Source organism: Gouania willdenowi, chromosome 12 (genome assembly GCF_900634775.1).
Source record: "Gouania willdenowi chromosome 12, fGouWil2.1, whole genome shotgun sequence".
NCBI lineage: Eukaryota > Metazoa > Chordata > Actinopteri > Blenniiformes > Gobiesocidae > Gouania > Gouania willdenowi.
In genome coordinates, this window is record NC_041055.1 from 17,096,944 (window position 1) to 17,115,126 (window position 18,183).

Consider the following 18,183-nt stretch of genomic DNA (forward strand, 5'->3'; position numbering starts at 1 on the left):
ATTTTGGTAGGTATAATCTATGAATGTGTACGCATCAACGCTGCGAGCCCGATTTTTGATTTGGGGCCCCAATAGAAACAAAAAGAAAGTTGATTTGTTATTTATTTGCGAGCTAAATATTACAACGGTTGGTGGTACCGAATCATTGGCACATACCAATATAGAAATGCGGCCCATTACCCCATACGTGTCACGGGGGCGTGGGCCCATTTTTCTAATGACTACTCCTACGTTAGTTCTTGTTAGATTGGAATGCAGTTTAGTATGAATACTCTATGAATGAATATGAGACGGTTGGAGCCCTTTTTTGAAATGGGGCCCACTCCGCATTTTTGTTAATTTTCAAATCTATGGGAACATAGTCGTGTGATATATCATTTTAGTCAATTTACATTGAAGTTGTTTTTTCATTTACTCGTGATTCAAATATTGCGACAGTAGGTGGTACCGAATCATTGAAACATACCAATATATAAATGGGGCCCATTATATCGTATGTGACACTGGGGCGCCAGGGGGCCCCATTTTTCAAATGATTACTCCTCCCTTAATTCTTGTTGAATCGGCCTGTAATTTGACTTGGATATTCTATGAGCGGATGTCAAGAGCCTCCCAGAGACATTTTTGAAGGAGGGGGGACTGGGGCCCACCTCCTTTTCTGGTCATTTCTAAATTTATTGGAACATAGTCGAGTGATAAATTGTTTAAAAGGCAATTCAATGTAGATTAAGATTTTAGTCATTTCACTGAATTCTGGGTAACGTGGTACATGCTATTCAGCGCGGAGACGTTCCACGGGCCCGGCCGTAGTTCATCAGAACTTGTTTTCTCCAAACCTTTGCCTTGCTGTTTCTTTCATGTGTTAGCAACCGTTGAATTTTGTCCTTCCTCCCAGATCTCCCAGCTTTGACTTTATTTGTGAGTCCTAGCCTTTTCCTCTGTCAACTTCAGATAGAATGTAAATCCAATGAGCCTGCTATGTTTGAATTCTTTATCCTTCATTTTGTGGGTTCCCCCTCTTTTCCACTTTGTGTTGTTATCGTTTGACTTCTAAGTATCCCCTGTGTATTAAACCGGAGTGCACACCTATCCAATTGTCAGTTATTTTGTTTGGATGGATTGACATTCATAGATGATTTTAAGTCATTTCCAAGTCTAATCCAACTCAAGGGTAACTCCCCAAGGAACTCTAAGCTAGCGTGACTCTTCACGTGACTCTTCACGCTAGCACTCACATTTTTGCACTTTGGAATCTCAAAAAGCCTAAGCTTTGTCGGGCTTGAATGAGCCAGACAAAGTACTGGATTGTATGCCTTTTGTTTTTAGCTAAGCATCCTGGGAAATGTTCTTTATCATTAGCCCGGGGCCTTTTTATGTGTCTTTCCATGCTAAGAGTTTGATTGGCAGCTCTGTGGCTCAGCCAGTATTGCCTTATTTATCTCACTTCACCACATTCCTAACTGTACTGGCAGCCACCAGAGCTGTCTGTCATGCCCCTTACCTTCCAACCTGAAGAGTTCTTTTGAGAGATAAGCAGGCTAACAGCACTCATACTGGCTCTTAATACATGACAAACCTATAGCTGCACATTGATATACTAAATGTTAAACTATATTAAATGCTGATGTCCTTAAAACGTTATTGTTTTTTTCTGTTATTTTCTTGTAAAAAGAAAATAAAAGGACATTTTAAGTAGGACTTAGAGTTTACAGTTTTTATTTGAAGTAATTTGCTACTTTGGCGAATAGAAGCAGTTGTAGCAAAGAAAAATATGTCAAGTGGTGAACTCTCGCCATGCCCATTTAGCAGCATTGATTTCCTCTCCTAAATATATTCCACAGCTCTTTTAAAAAGTAAAAAGGGACTGTCAGACTGTTGCTCGCTGGTTTTTAATCTACATGCACCTAATGTAGGTGTTAAAGGGTCTCATTATTAATCACTTTTTAATGGCTACGGGTTGAAGATGCACAAAGACACTAATGATGGTTCACCTTTTCTGTTACGCACACAGAGTCTCACGGGATGGATCTGTTTGCAGTTGCAGTTCATGAGTTCGGTCATGCAATTGGCCTGGTCCACACCTCAGCCATGGAGTCTATCATGAGACCATATTACCAGGGTCCTGTGGGAGACCCTCTGAAATATGATCTACCATATGAAGACAAAGTCAGAGTCTGGCAGCTCTACGGTATGAAGATAAATCTTTTCGCTCTGCGGGTAAGACGTTGAGGAAGAGGAATGAATCCTGCAGAAGAATAGTATTGATTAATGAATGTATAGATGAACCTCTTTATGGCATTTGACCTTATTAGCCCATTTCCAAATATAGAGTGTAGCAGTGTTCAATAGAATGACTTATGATCTCATGGCAAGTGCTGAAAGGAATGGAACAAAAAGAAAGAACATATATTGAGAAAATAGAAATCTGAGCTCACCTGAAAATCCATAATTCTGAGACATTGAAAGGCAACTTAAAGGCAATTGACCTAACAAAATATCCCTAACGCTAAGTAAGTAAATAAATAAAACTAAAATACACATGCTGGGGTCTAGTTTTGCAACATATTGACTTACACGTAAAATAGTTTTAGAAAGAAAATAATTGAATTATGTCTTAGTTTTGCTAGCTAGCTAACAGCGTTCTTTTACTTATATCCTCTGATGACAGTCAATCCTAATCTCAAATTGTTAAAAGAACAATTTTCCTCAAATTATTTATCAAAATGTCCCTAAATGAAATCATTTATATGTGAAAGTGAAAACTGAGGCACATTAATGTTGAAATTGTTCAATTTTCTCTTCTTATAATCTACTGCTTAAAATCAGGCAAATTCGTATTTGGCCCTTCAACTAAATGGAGTTTGACACCCCGGCCCTGGATGAAAAATATTATTGTTGAAAATGGTCTTTTTTAACATAAATTGATTGTGACTCCCAATCCTCATTATGTAATGGGTTGGCTGTGATCAACAATCAGAGACGACACGTTTTGTATAACTTGTGTTTTGTAACTTGATCCCATTTATGCTACAGGTGTCAGAGACTCTGTGTCACACACCAACCAACCAGGCACCTCCTCTCAAACACCTGAACCTCCTGTTCTGTTGGACTTACCTGAAAACAGATCCACACTGCTGTAAGTATATTATACTGTATATATTTGAAGATATTTATAAATGATATAAAGTTATTTATAAATTATTTATAATTATTATAGTTATTTCTTGGAGTCACAGGAGCGAAGCAACAAATATTATATTTAACATAACAATTTTTGACGTCACTTTACAGATGTATTTGTGATTTTTTTTTGTGCATTTTTTTGCCCCAGGGCAGTTGTGGCTACAATAGTAGCTTACCGCCACTGTTTATGGAGTGAAAGAATAATGCACATCAATGTAAAGCGCTTTGAGTGTCTATGAAAAATATATAAAATATACCGTATATGAAACTCTGTCACATCTAAGATATCAATAAGATAAGATAGCTTGTGTCGTCTGTCTTAGATTACCCAACGATAATTATAAGAATTACAGTATATTCTGCTGCAAGTAGATTCTCTAACTCTAATGCATGTGTCCACTAGATGTGTCACAGAAAACCATTACATTCACTCGCTGTTTAAGTGCATTAATGTTTTGGATGTTATTTCAGTGTTCCACTGCCTACCATGACTAAACGTACTGCTATATTGGGTAATGCTAATTGCAGTATTTTATATTATGACTCTTTAAAGTGGAGTAGAAAAACAACAAAAACACAATGTGAGTAAGGAGAAAGAAAATCACCCTCTGTAGTAAATGGGGCATTAAGAAGAACAGTGCATGAGTTGTGGTGGACTTGACTGCTTAAACGCTCGTGTTAGATATCATTAAGGATTGTCCATTTTCAACATGAACTAATTTCACAATCGGACATGACATCTTTTCTACTTTTAAAATGTACAGGGCTAATGAGGTTTACATTAGAATAATGACTAATGACTAGTATTGACTTTCCTGTACTAAAAATAAGTTTTAAAATCTCCTATTCTGCCTTACCTCAGCAGAACAATGATACCTAATGCATCAAATCATTTCTGCACAATATCCAACAACCACAAATTTGCGATTTGCTCTCTAGTGTGTTGTTTTACTGACTCCCAGAGACGGATGCATAGAAGTGTTTTTACATCAGGGGACAGGGGATGGAAATTAGTCCCCTGGATACAATTCTTACTGTGATTTATATTGTTTCCCCCAAAAAATGTGCCCAATGTAACTTTTCAACACATTTCTCGTGTTTTCACAGACTGGAAGTTGTGGGAAAACAATGGCAGATTATTATTTTTGGGCTTACATGGAATGATCTGAATCCAACCGAAATTTAATTTCTCACCAGGTGACATGATTTCATGGGGAAAATTGGCAACGAAGTAGAACAAAAATGGTGTTGAGTGAATCACTGTCCTCTTTGTCTGGTGACGAAACACAATAAATTACAGTAAGAATCAAGTAAAAACTAATCATTTGGGGGGGGGTCCTGCTGTAAGAAAGCTGTTGGGAGATCATTTGTAAGAATACATAAGAGTTCCTGCTCACACCGCCATCAATGTTAATCTGGCCAAACCCCTTGAGTCCTGTCAATTTTTGCACCTGAGCATCAATCCACTATATTATTAATGTATTTGAAGGAAAAACACAAATAGGTATTGTTTTATATGTTCTTTAAAGATTGATTTTGTGGGTTTAATATTTTTTGGCTTAATAACTGCAACTTTTTCCTCTTCTTGACCTTTGGCCTAAATGTTTCATCCATCCTTTCTTTGACTCGGTTCATGGCTCCTCCCTCTCTCCCAGTCTGGCCCAAGATGCCCCGGACAGATGCACAAGTTACTTTGATGCTGTGGCCCAAATACGGGGAGAGGCCTTCTTTTTCAAAGGTATGGAGCCCGGACTGTGGAAGCATTAGACAATCTACATTTCCCAAACCATCGTTACCAATGTAACGATTTTGGTGACCGTAGAGAAGATGGAGTGCGTTGAGGGTAAAGGAAAGAACTTTCATTTCTAAATGAGTTAGAATTTAATAGTGTTGTTTGTAATGACCTGTGTGTGGAACATTTGAGAAAGTAAGTGGATATTTTATTGTCACACCTGAAAGTTTTGGGAGCTAAATAATGATGGATTGATTTGAAAAAGCACAGATCATGTTAGTTTTTCTGCACTGTGCTCAGTCTTTGTCTATCTAAAAAGGTCAAAGAAAGGAAAAGCATTCAACCCATGACGTGTTCAGGTGTTGCCAAGGTTTTCAGATGCTCATGGGGAGAGACAGCAAGCATATGGTCTGATTTGAAAGGCAAACAACTGTAACCCAACTTGCTGTAGAAGTCAATGGTGGGTTCTATGTTAAATGTATCAAGATAGAAAGGGTATGGGTTGCTTATCAGGTAATTTATGGTAAAAAGTTAAGGGTTGTGGAGGAATTCTGAAGTACCGGAACTTCTTTAAATACCTCCTGTTGTTATCCTGAGCTACTCATTTCTTTGTTTCTGAAAACAAAATAAACCTAATCTAACTTCATTTTCCACAGGAAAGTATTTCTGGCGGCTGACTCGAGAAAGACATCTGGTGTCCCTACGTCCAGCTCAGATTCATCGCTTTTGGAGAGGTCTCCCTCCCAATCTGGACAGTGTGGATGCTGTGTATGAGAGGCCAGGGGACCACAAAATTGTGTTTTTTAAAGGTTAGTATTTCTCCGCAATTTGAAGTCGCTGAAACGTTCTGTTCGCGTCAGATTAGATCATGACTGTGTGAGTGGCATTTGGGCCTGTCTACTTGTTGGTTCCTGTTGACAAATGTATATTTAATATATGTTATAAACTTGACTTGTTTAGTCTAATTTGCCTATTCCCCAGGTCTGAAGTATTGGGTATTTAAAGACAATAACGTAGAAGAGGGCTACCCTCGTCCAATCAGCGATTTTGGCCTACCAACGGAAGGTGTGGAAGCTGTCTTTGTTTGGCTACACAACGATAAAACCTACTTCTTCAAAGACAACCATTACTGGCGCTATGACGACCACCTGAGACGGATGGACTTGGGCTACCCAAAAGACAGCAATCTTTGGAAGGGGCTTCCACCTCACCTGGATGATGCCATGAGGTGGTCTGACGGTACTGAAGTATTAATGTCTTACGAGTTTGTGTTTGAAGGTTCGACTTTGAGTAAGTGCTATTTACATATCCCACTAGAGGCCAAATTAGGGTCAGTGTGTGCTGGACTACGAACATTTTACGGGGCTAAATCACCATGGTAACTTAGGCTGAACGACTAACCTGGTAGGGACAAGGTTTTGTTCTGGCTAGGATCTGAGCGAGTACTAAATTCCCGCCTCCTGACCAATCAGATCTCTTAGAAAATGACCTAATAAAAGGAGGAACATTGTGTAAACACGTGTCTCTGTGGATCTGATCTGACGCTGACTGGAGAGAGGATATTTATCCTTTCATTTACCATTACATCATATAGGAAATGTAGATATTTACAATATATCTGATGGACTGATAAAGTAAAATAAGTAAGCAGTAAGCCTGAGTGCATCGGGTGCTTTCAGATTGATACATTCATTCATTCATTCATTCTGGGGTGATGCAGAGAGCCTCAGTCCTGTGAGATAATATAAAATATAAATATATTCCACTTTATGATGTATAGGCTGATCTGTATGCACACAGCATCAGAGCCACAAACAAGGTAAAAGTGAAACTGATCAATTCAATTCAACTTCATTTATATAGCGCTACTTACAACAAAAGCAATCTCAAAGCGCTATCAAAATTGTAATAAAAAGGAGAAAAAAACAACAAATCCAAATGAACAAGCATAAGCTACAGTAGGAAGAAAAAACTCCCTTCTAACAGTTTTTCTTTTAACAGGAAGAAATCTCCAACAGAACCAGGTTCAGAGGTGGTAGCCATCTGCCTTGACTGGTTGGGGTTAGTGGACATAAGATAGAACAGAACAGGATAGAGAGATAGACCATCAGAGTGTCCCAGAGTAGTTGAGCCGTGAACCACAGATCTGGAACTGCCAGCTCCAGCGTCAAGACACCTGAAACATAAAAGAGAGAAAAAGGCGAGGAGAAGGCACAGACTGCACAAAAACGTGATACAGTATTAGCAGGTCTGCCTGCATGGAAACACCTGGTGCTAGACTATGTGTGAGTGAATGGGAATGAGTATAGGGTGGACATCAGTGTAAATGGTGTGTAAACAGTGTGAGCAGTGTAATGGGTATACAACGAGGTACAGCAGTGGGGGGTTAGCTACAACTCGGCATAACTGTTGTTTTGGACATTGCACATTGCAACCCATTAGAGCTACAGTATGTGTAGATGGTGGATTGTGTTTGAATATAATGTTGGTGTTCTACTATATCATTTTAGTTTTTAGTTCTTAATTTTTAGGTTTAGGGCTTTGTTCCTTGTGGTTAGGTTAGCACTATTATACGGTATACACTTTAGCGAATAAGTAGGTTTTGAGTTTAGTCTTAAAGGTGGAGAGAGTAGCAGCCTCCCGTACTAAGACTGGGAGCTGGTTCCAAAGGCGATGAGCCTGGTAGCCGGACGCTCTGCCTCCAGTTCTATTTCCAGACACGTTTGAAACTTCCAGTAGACCAGGAAACTGGGAGCGGAGTGTCTTTAAGATTTACAGGAGAAAAGAAAAAAAAGAAAAAAAATGTTTTACAGGAGCTTGATCACGTAGAGCTTTGTAGGCTAACAGGATAATTTTAAACTCTAGTGTAGATTTTATAGGAAGCCAATACTGGAGAAATATGTTCTCTCCTGTTAGTACCTGTTAGTATTCTAGCTGCAGCATTCTGAATTAACTGGAGTTACAATAATCTAGTCTGGATGTAACAGATGCATGAATACGTTTTTCAGCATCACTCTGGGCCAAGATATTCCTGATTTTAGAGATATTATGGAGGTGGAAGAAGACTGTCCTTGTGATTTGTTTAATATGAGAGATACATCAGTATCAAAGATAACGCCTACATTTTTTTTTTTACTGTGGTGCTGGGTGACATAGTAATGTCATCCAGAGACACTATTTGCTCTGATAATTTCTCTCTAAGGTGTTTTGGACCAAATAAAATTGGTTTTATCCTGGTTAAGAAGGAGAAAGCTACGGCTCATCCAGGATGTGATGTCTTTAGGACAAGCATGGCATTTTAATAACTCATGAGTTTCATCTGATTTCATTGACAAATAGAGCTGTGTGTCATCCGCATAGCAATGGGAATTTATATTATGTTCTCATTTATATAATGACCAGAGTGTCTGTTAATTCTCCATTTATAATCTCGCTAATTTAGGCATTAACACTCATCAATTCCTACATTAATTACTTGCTGCTTTTACTGCAGAAAGTGTTGTTTTTGGTCTGAATTATGGATTTTAATTCTCCATATTTTTCAAGAATTATTCCTCAATTGTGACATAAGTTGTTCTCTACAGTTTATCTGTGATTGTGATTGGTCTGACGTTGTAATCTCCACCTCTGTCACAACAGCACGCACGTAGCCAGGCTGAAATCCACTCACTTAACTTAGCGAGTTGTAATCGAGATTCGTAGGACAGCTTCTGTCTGATGGAGAATGTTTGGTTAAGTGAAGCCCGCTAACGGAGATAAATTCAAAATATAACTACCTAGCTTCGTAGTATAGGCCCATAAAGTTTGCTACTTATTTTTTACCCACTCGGAATTAATTTACACTCAACGATTTTAGGGATATGAAAATGCATTTAAGTATCTTATCTTAATATAGAGGTTACATGGAACAGCTTATCAGCTGTTGTGATTGGTAAGTGTGGTTATTGAGTTCATTATGTTTTTGCTACTCTGCACAAAGACCAGCATCCTATACCAACTCTAATAGTACACCCACGTGTAGAAATATTATCAGTTCAATTAAATAATAAATTTTAAGACCCCTCCATCAATAAAATAGGACTCTAAGAAATGAATTGTTCTCAAACGTTACACTGACTCTGAGAGGTTGCACTGACTGCGAGGAGTTATACTAACTCCAAGGGGTTACACTGACTCTGAGGGGTTCCCCTTATGCATCCTTACTTGTCTTTTCTTTGGGAATAGGGTAAATCTTTTTATGCTGGAGGTATATCTCTATATGCTGGCTTTCTCATATTTATTGAACAAGCTGAAAATAAAAGTTTTTCCAAGTCTCTAGTAAACACAGTATGTACATAGGGCCACTGACCCATAAAAGGAAAATAAAATAAAATGAAATGTTAGGCTGCATGTCTTAATTACCCATTTGAGGTAGTTTCTAGACAACCAAATTTTTGCATGACAAGACTCTGAGTCAGGTTACCATGGAGAACCTGGACCTGACCTTTAAACTGCAAACATGGAGAGAAACCATTTAGGTGAAGACAAGCAGGTCTTCTGTGGTGAGGAAAGGTCACTATTAGATATCAAGTGAGGGTTTGAAAGACAAATTGTCAAGATCTCTGATCTGATCAAAGAGGTCCGACAGAGATTGTTCATGCAGCTTTAACCTCAGCACTATCAGTGTTTTAACCTTATCTAAAAGGTTTGAATGGAGCACAAGGTCCGTGTTGATTTCGCTGCTTCTGGTTAACCTTCCTTTTTTAGAGTTCAGCCATTGGTTATCCTCCTGTCATTGTTAGGCTCTTCAATTAAATCCTTTTTTGAGCAAAGTTTTTCTAATGAACACTGTCAAATAAATTACCCCTTGAGGATCAATACAGTATTCTCAATCTGAATCTGCTGTACCTAAACACATTGCTCAACATAAATAGGTGAGTACAAACATGGGAAAGGGTTTTCTTCATTTATTTACTTATTTTTTTAAAGCATAATTGTAGAATTATGTATATTTATTACAAATATAAATTGTAGAAAAATCAACAGATTCAAATAAGTTTTGTTTTTTTTGTTTTTGTTTTTTGGTTGTTGCTTTTTGTTTTTTTTTACTTAAGTATTGCTATTGTTGTTACTATTGTTCTTGATTATATTTTGATTCTTAAAAAAATAAAATACCTACCTTTTTAGTGGTTATTCAATTGGCCTTATCGTACTTGCATAAAGTTTGAGTTTAATGCACATAGTCCTGAACACAAACATATCTGGAATCAAAGACAAATAGCTTTTCTGTAACAGAAAATAAAATACTAAGTATATAAATATATTTTAACTTCTACTTAAAATATGCTATTTAAATAATGAATAGGTAGTTATTACACTGTGCCTGAAAATGAAGGTGAGTTCTATTGTTTTTAGCGGTGACTGTTTATCAGGTGTTCAGTTTTTCCAGATGCTAGAGGATAAAAACAATATTTGTGTTTGGGAATTCTTAATCTTCAGATTAGAGTTTATTGCCTTCATAAGGTGAACTGGATTTGCATGCACAGAATGAAAAACAACACATACAACAACAAACATTACAAACATCTACATTACTAGAGTAAAAGTAGAAAAGTCTGTAAAAAATAATTATAAAAATAAAGGCTTACAGTATATGCAAAGATACAATGTAGCTCAGACCATACACTTGTTGTGAAGTTATTCTTCCAGAATGGAATTGTTTTCTTTCTTTTGCTTTTACCATTGGCATTTCCACCATCGCACAACATCTTGCAACCATATTATTGGTGTTCTGAGCTGTGTTGGCTCCGTTCCACTCAGAGACTAATGTATTTGTGAAACTTAGGTAGCGTGACATTCTTTTCCAGTGTTATTGTGGACAGTGACACAGCCAAGAAACATATTTTTTTATCTGAGTGGGATGATTTTCCGTTGTCACCAAGTTGTTGAGCGTGAATAATGCTTCATTTTGACAGGGGTCCTGCTTTCCATCGTTTATTATCAATCTGGGTCCAAATCAAAATGATCACATTCGGCTTCTCAGCGAAGCCATCAGAGAGGTGGTTTCAAAGCCAGATGACTGATAAATGGTTTGTTTTCAATTAACTGTCACAAATTTGGCCAATTGATTGTTTACAACATGTCATCCTCTCCTTGCCAGACACTCATGAATTAAATCAAATGATTTTTTTTTAGGGCAATATATCTCACTGATCTGATCGCTAATCGAGCAATATTTTTCTCTTCTATCCTGGTGTCTCAGAAGCGGTTATTGTTTATTATCGCTGCTCATAATAACATTTTAAGTACAGCATGTAGAAGAATAATGACTATTAACTGTGTGTCACTCATAAGGGGCACAAGTTTGACAATACAGAACCTGGATTAGTGCAAGAAATAAGCACTAAATAGCACTAAAGAAGTGATCATTACATTTTTTTACACTCTTACAGTGGAGCTCAAGAGATTTAAAATGCTGAAGGATAGTCAAAATGAAACAGATTTGAAGATATAATCCAAGGGTTCGCTGGTAACAGTATTCATAATTTTCTAATGAAGGCTAATAACATACATTTGCAATTGTTTACTTTTTCTTCAGTCACCTGCTGTCTCATCAAGCTATTTGCCATCTAACCCCACCTCACAAAGCTGTATGGTGGGGTCCCATCACAAAAGTCCATCATGCTTGTATTTGTGAAATCAAACTTCAGGGTATATTATGGACCAGATTCTATCAAAACATGCAAAGTAAGCAGAAAATTGGAGAAAACAGTGCTATGGAGAGTGCTGCACAGGTACTTGTTTAGCTGGAAAGCATGCATGGATTTGTAGTAAGATGGCTAAGTCTGATTTCTTGTTTCCTGGTAAGTTTAACATCAAAATACGTCCATCATGAATTTCCTGGTTGTCTCAATGCTGGCGCACACAGAGTGGATCGGGACAGATATTTTGTCTGGGACAATGTCAGTAGATAGGATGTATTGGTCGCGGAGCGATCCTGGCCATATCAAAAAATGTAGAAATTTCAGGACTGATCCTGGGTTGTTCCGGACGTAAATGCTAGCCTCACTGCCATGAGGACCAGACACCGTCCAGCTGGGAAGAGCACGGAACTAGAAGCTGCTGGGAAGGAAAATCATCTTCCCAAGTGAGAGCGCATGCACCAGCTTGTGACCAGACCTTGTACTATGTTCAGCCTCACTCAAACTGGTCTACATCATTGAGCTCACGGTGCCCTGGGAGAGTGCGGTAGACAAGCCCTACGAACAGAAGAAATTGAGGTACACAGAACTTGCAGCCAATACGCAACTGCATGGTCGAAAGTGAAGGTACACCAAGTAAAGGTGGGCTGCAGAGGTTTCGTGGCCACCTCAACATCCAGGCTCCTCCTCAAGCAGATGGAAATGCAAGGGAAGGCCAATCGCTAAACTTTTAAAGACCTCTCCGTGGTTGCTGAAAAAGGGAACCAGTGGCTGTGGAAGAGGACAATTGACCCTGCTTTAGCCTCTAAGTGAGTAGATGGCATCTGGGAGTAAACCTGGGGCACTGGGATTCACTGCTGAACTCTCTGAAGATATATTGGGTCTATCAGTGAAACACCCAAGAAGGAATGTACCCACTTGACAAATCAAAAAATGCCATCACTCCATTGACTATCCCACAGGGTCTCATCGAGGCCTGCATAATTCATCAAGGGATATTAACATCTAGTCCTAGAACACAGATCTATGATCCTGCCTGTTTGCTGGGGTTTAGGACTAATCAATTAAGTTTTTGATAATAGGGGCAACACATAAAGTCATATGACTGGTTTACAAATGGTGACCTCCGAGAAGGAAGAATTAATGAAATAAATCCTAAACAGTCCCATCCTCTTTGTGTGTGGAAACCTGGTCCAGGACCTGGGAAGTAAAAAGGGGTGCCGCAGAATTCTCAGGACTTTTGGTCCTTTCCAATCCTACAGAATCCACTCTGTGTGCCAGCCTTTAGGAGTAACAATACAACGTCCCAGGAAGTAGTTGACATGTAACTAAGCCCTTAATCGTCAGATTTAAATGCTATTTCTCTATGGGGGCGACAATACAATGCCTTATGCGATAACAATATGATATGTGAACGTTAAGTGGGGTGGCAGTCGCTCCAGTGGTATCTGTCATTGTGTCCTTGGGCAAGACACTTCACCCACATTGCCTAGTATGAATGTGGTGTATGAGTGTTGGTGGTGGTCGGAGGTGGTCACTATTTTAGCCTCGCTTAGGTCAGTCTGCCCCAGGGCAGCTGTGGCTACAATAGTAGCTTACCACCACTAAGTGTGGAGTGAAAGAATGATCCCTTAATTCTGTAAAGCGACTTTGAGTTCCCAAAAAAGCTCTATATAAAATTGATGTATTATTATTATTATTATTATTATTATTATTATTATTATTATTATTATTATTAATAATATGTGAACGAAAGCTGAAATCTTCAAAATGGCAATGGCAACATATTATGGGATATTACTGGTGTTTGAGGCTAAACGTTGATGTAAATAACCCAAAGACATTGTTTTTACACAAATGAGTAACGCAGTTTAATTATTCAGCTTTAGATTTATCATTTTAAGTACATTCCCTTAATTTATTTGGTTTAGCATTGATTCTAGTTTATCTCCATTTTACATCTACATTCGCAAAGTGTACCTGTCATCAATATAAGGCCCTGAGTGGTATTTTGAATTTATTTCATGCTTGCTAAAATCTTTAGTCTGAAATATTATTGAAAGATTGCTTAATGTTTTGGTCAGAGACAAAATATTTGTAGCACAGTTTATTTCATTCACCATTTAAGAATATTCATTTTTAATATGCAAGCATTAAAGTAGGTTTCGGGAGAAAATTGGTCATTTTCTGGTTCACCGCATGTATTTCACTATCTATATGTTAATTTCTAATATTTTAATCTCCTGTATTTTCTAGTTCAAATATGCTAATCTGTTATCATCAGTAAATACATCCTACCTGCAGTAATTAATTGTGTTGTAACTTGGCACAATTATTAGCCAGATAGCAGCTATGAGGTGATCTTCACAAAATGTTGGAAGGAAGTACGGATAATGTTAAGCTTGACTTTAATTGAATTTTTCGATTAACCATCCACGCTTATTTTGATATCAGTGACACGATTTGAAACTTCTACCTCTCTTTCTCCTTGCCACAAACTTTGCACAGACTTTTTCTCCTTCTTGATCTCTCTGAAAATAACAAGCTTTACTGGAGCTGGATCATATGTAATGTGATCATTGCAGGAGCACGTCTCGTCTGAGTCTGGCGTGTCAGCAATGTTTATTGACTGAGTGTGTCTGTGCCTGTATTCCATTTTAGTCTTTTACTTCCTCTGTAAATACACAGCAGCCACTGTAATGCTCATGGTATACTTGAGCATACAAATGTCTGTGAGGGAACTCGCAGCTGTCCTGGTTTTAAACAAGGTCAGCCTTCCCACAAAAAGGAAAAGTCCTGACCCGGTCCTAAATTCAAGCTAATAAATCACAAAAAGCTGCAAACTTTAGAGCAATATTGTTAAAACTGCACTTACCAAATGCTCTGATGATTCTCTTATGCCCCACTTAAAATGAAACTGGTCTGAATTTTTGCCCCAGAACACAATGAGATTGACACCCTTGCTTCAGAAAATGTTCTCCATATTGCGGTGGCAATGGAGCGTCTCATTGGACTAATGAGGATTGTTGTCTGAGAATTGATAAGAATTTAGCGATTCCGATTCCATTATTGATAATGCTTATCGATTCGATTCCTTATCGATTCTCATTGGGTGAGGGAATTAAATAATACAAATTAATTTGTTTGCTTTAACTCTATTTTATTATCTTTGTCTCTTTAATTTCCTGCAGGAATATCAGCTCTCTTTTTATTATTATTATTATTATTATTATTATTATTATTATTATTATTATTATTATTATTATTATTATTATTATTACAACATATGACATTTTAGCTACAAACATTTGAGAATATTTCCAGTGCTCCTTTTGAACTTGAACAAGTTGATCCAAAATTAATTCGGATATAAAACAAATAATTCTTCTGTAAAAAGAACATATTAACCAGAAGTACAGCTGCACTTATTGTTATGTATTTAAATGGTAAAGCTTTAGTTTAGCCTTTGTTTACTTTTCTATAAATGGACCTTCAGAGACGCCGTCCCCGTTGTTACATGCAACGTCATCAGCCGTGTGCGTGTGCGTGTGTGTGCGTAAACCAGTGTGAAAGAGCAACTAAAGACAACGATCAGTACCAGTCCGTCGCCCATGTCTGATTACTTGTTATGAGGACATAAACTGGCAAGAGGTGTGTGTTCTTGTGGAAGTTTGTTGGTTTCAGAAGAAAAGTCAGAGCAAGAAGCAACTTTTGTGTGAGTGTACAAAACCCGAAAGTGAGTAGCGTAGCAACAGAGACGCTACAAACACAGCACGGAGGACAGCACAGCTGTGGGTGGAGGAGGTGGATTCTCCACGGTGGACAGCAAACAACTATATGGTGGAAGGAGCTTCACTTGGTGCCAGCATAAACACAATATACAGCACCAGGAGGAGTTTATTGTTACGTATTTGCGACGTAAGAGGAACCGATAAGCGGAATTGAAATACAAACAAACAAATGATTCCTAGGAATTGGATTACTGTCAACTGTTTCTCAGAAAGAACCAATTTTCGATTCCCATCCCTTGTCTTTGTGGATAAATCTGCAGTCTGTGTAAAAGTTTGTTCCCATAAATATAACTCTAGAATTTACAAAAGCCCACGTTTCATAAAAAATCAAGATTAATCAAATTATGTATTCAGCACAGATGATGACGTCTCATGATGCTGCAGATAAGAGTGCTAGCAAACTGTGCATAAAGCTTGGTCAGAGAGCTTCCGTGGGGTAAAAGATGATCATCTGGCCTTCATCTCTATACTCACAGGGCTTTTCACTGTATTTTAACTGTTTTTTTGACAGGCTCCGCAGGGATAGAGAGCTCAGTGAGGAGAGTAAACAAATCCCAATATGTATGCTAGCAGCAGTGCGGGGGCTAATGTACTGTAGCTGCTCAGGGATGTCAAACTTTATGTTTGATTGTGTCCCAGGCTGAAGAAACATTTGTGCTTTTGTACAACGTTATCACATAAAAATTGCCTTTTTGTTTCAGTTTTAGGGCACAAAGTAGTCATGTAGTATCAATTAGCAATAGAAGTTATGATGAGAAAATGGTTTAAAGCAGTTTTTCATTAAATTTCATGTAAGTCTTAGTTTTTTTAAATTATAGTCTTACTTTAGTTAGTCAATTTTGTTTAGTTTTGAGACAGATATTAGTTAAATGTTTTTTATTCCACAGAGGTTATTTCGGGTTAGCTAAAAAAAAGCCATTAATTGGATACATTTTATTTTGAATAGCATTTTGTCTAGTTGGTATATATTATTATTATTATTATTATTATTATTATTATTATTATTATTATTATTATTATTATTATTATTATTAGGAATAGGTTAAAGTATATGAAATCCATAACAAAAATAATTTGTTCACAAAATAACGGTCAATGTTTTATGTTTAAAAGTTCTCAATCAAGGTATGTTTTAATGAAATTATTAATTTCATTTCAAATAATGATTGATAATTGTATTTGGATAGATGATTTTTCAAATAGAAAACAATCTGCGATCACAGTGTCATATTTGAAAATATTGACGATCTTTCAAAGGTATAATAAACTAGTTATATTTTTTGTTTGAGGTTGACATGGTAATATTTTAAAAAGATCCTCCATTGTTTTTACAAATGTGGCCTAAAACCTTATTAGAAAATCTATGCCTAACAAAATGCATTATTTAGCACCATGTTTGTTTTATGAACTTTTTAAAAATGGGACTACTTCACCATTTCAGAGTCTGTGCGCTGCCATGTTGAAATGACGTCATTGATGACGCCAATCGGCCCTTTTCGTCCATTGAGTTCTATAGGAGGTGAAGCATCCAGGATCATTTAGCAGATTTTTCTGTCAAAATGACAACTTGTGCTGCTTTGGGTTGCTCTAAAAACCAGTAAAAGTTAAAAAAAAGTCGATGTAAACTTCTTTTGTTTACCAAAATTTGATTAACAAAATCCGTGAGACGAAAAAATCTGAGACCGCAGTGGGCGACAGTTCCAACTCTTCTGTTTCTTTGGCTGCTCAGAGCAGCAGTATAAGTGATGGTGTCACGCCAAGAGCTCAGAGCAGCAGTTTTACATTTGAATTACTAAGACATCTGGTGTCTGACAAGTTAAAGCACTTTTAAATATGCTTTTTTTTTTTCATTTTTACTTGACTTGCTTTTGGACACGTTTATAAAAGCTAATCCCCTTTACAAACTCCTATCAAATAGCTGATTACGCTTTGATACGACACCTGTAGCTTTTAAAACTGGCACTGAAACATATAATTAGCATAATGTACTGAGTGCTTTTTAGGGCTACACGCATGTCAAATTTCTCTGGCTGCATGAATGGGAAAGAAGCTTGGTTTGTGAGGGTTTGGTGGTCTGTAGTACACCTTCATGCGATGAAATGTGTACTTTCTAGCAAAATGTCATATTTATCACTATAAGCACAGCTGCTCTCGTGTACTTACCTGTGAAGAATACATCCAATCTTTTCTCTGTCTTTTGGGCTATCAGTGGGGGATAAAGATGGAACAGCAGGAGAAGGTGTTGAGAATGATTAAAGAGAAATACTGTAAAAGCATGGAGACGGTTCTAATTCTAAGTGAGTGACAAAGAGAGAGAAGCCTGAGAAATAAGAGATGGAATAAGCAAGAAAAACCGTGTTATTGAAAGCTGTAAACAACAGCACCATTAATGTCATTTGTTTGTTAATTGTTGTTGGAAAAGAAGAAAATGCCATAGTGTTGGCTGGGTATACCACAAATAGCTGCTGCTATTTTCCTTAGCAGGGTTGCCAGATTGGGTGCTTTTAAAGTCTGCTTTACAGGCAAATTATTTCGAACAGTTGTTCTATTCAATCCAGGGGGTTTCTGTTTTTGAATGTGTCAAAAGCTGCAAAAAGTCTCAGAGGAGTCGTTAAGGATCCAAGTCTTACTCTCACAGGTCTTTTTTTTTCAATTTATTAAAGGTTTCTAGCTTCTCTTTTCTGCAGGGTTTTTTTTTTCTTTTTTTTTTTGTACATTGGATTTAATTCTGACATCAAGGTCTGTTTCAAACATTAGTTTTGGCACTCATAATACACAAGCATATTTATTTCTTGGT

General features: G+C 37.4%; 1 protein-coding gene across 2 annotated transcripts in view; it reads left to right on the top strand.

Moving 5' to 3' along the window:
- Positions 1–18,183, top strand: part of mmp17a (matrix metallopeptidase 17a) — a 142,599-nt gene that overhangs the window by 120,084 nt on the left and 4,332 nt on the right. For both annotated transcript variants that reach the window (XM_028462727.1, XM_028462728.1), the window contains exons 5-9: positions 2,012–2,188; positions 3,034–3,136; positions 4,839–4,921; positions 5,572–5,724; positions 5,897–6,154. In XM_028462727.1, coding sequence (XP_028318528.1) covers positions 2,012–2,188; positions 3,034–3,136; positions 4,839–4,921; positions 5,572–5,724; positions 5,897–6,154 — 774 coding nt within the window. The remainder of the gene's footprint in view (positions 1–2,011; positions 2,189–3,033; positions 3,137–4,838; positions 4,922–5,571; positions 5,725–5,896; positions 6,155–18,183) is intronic.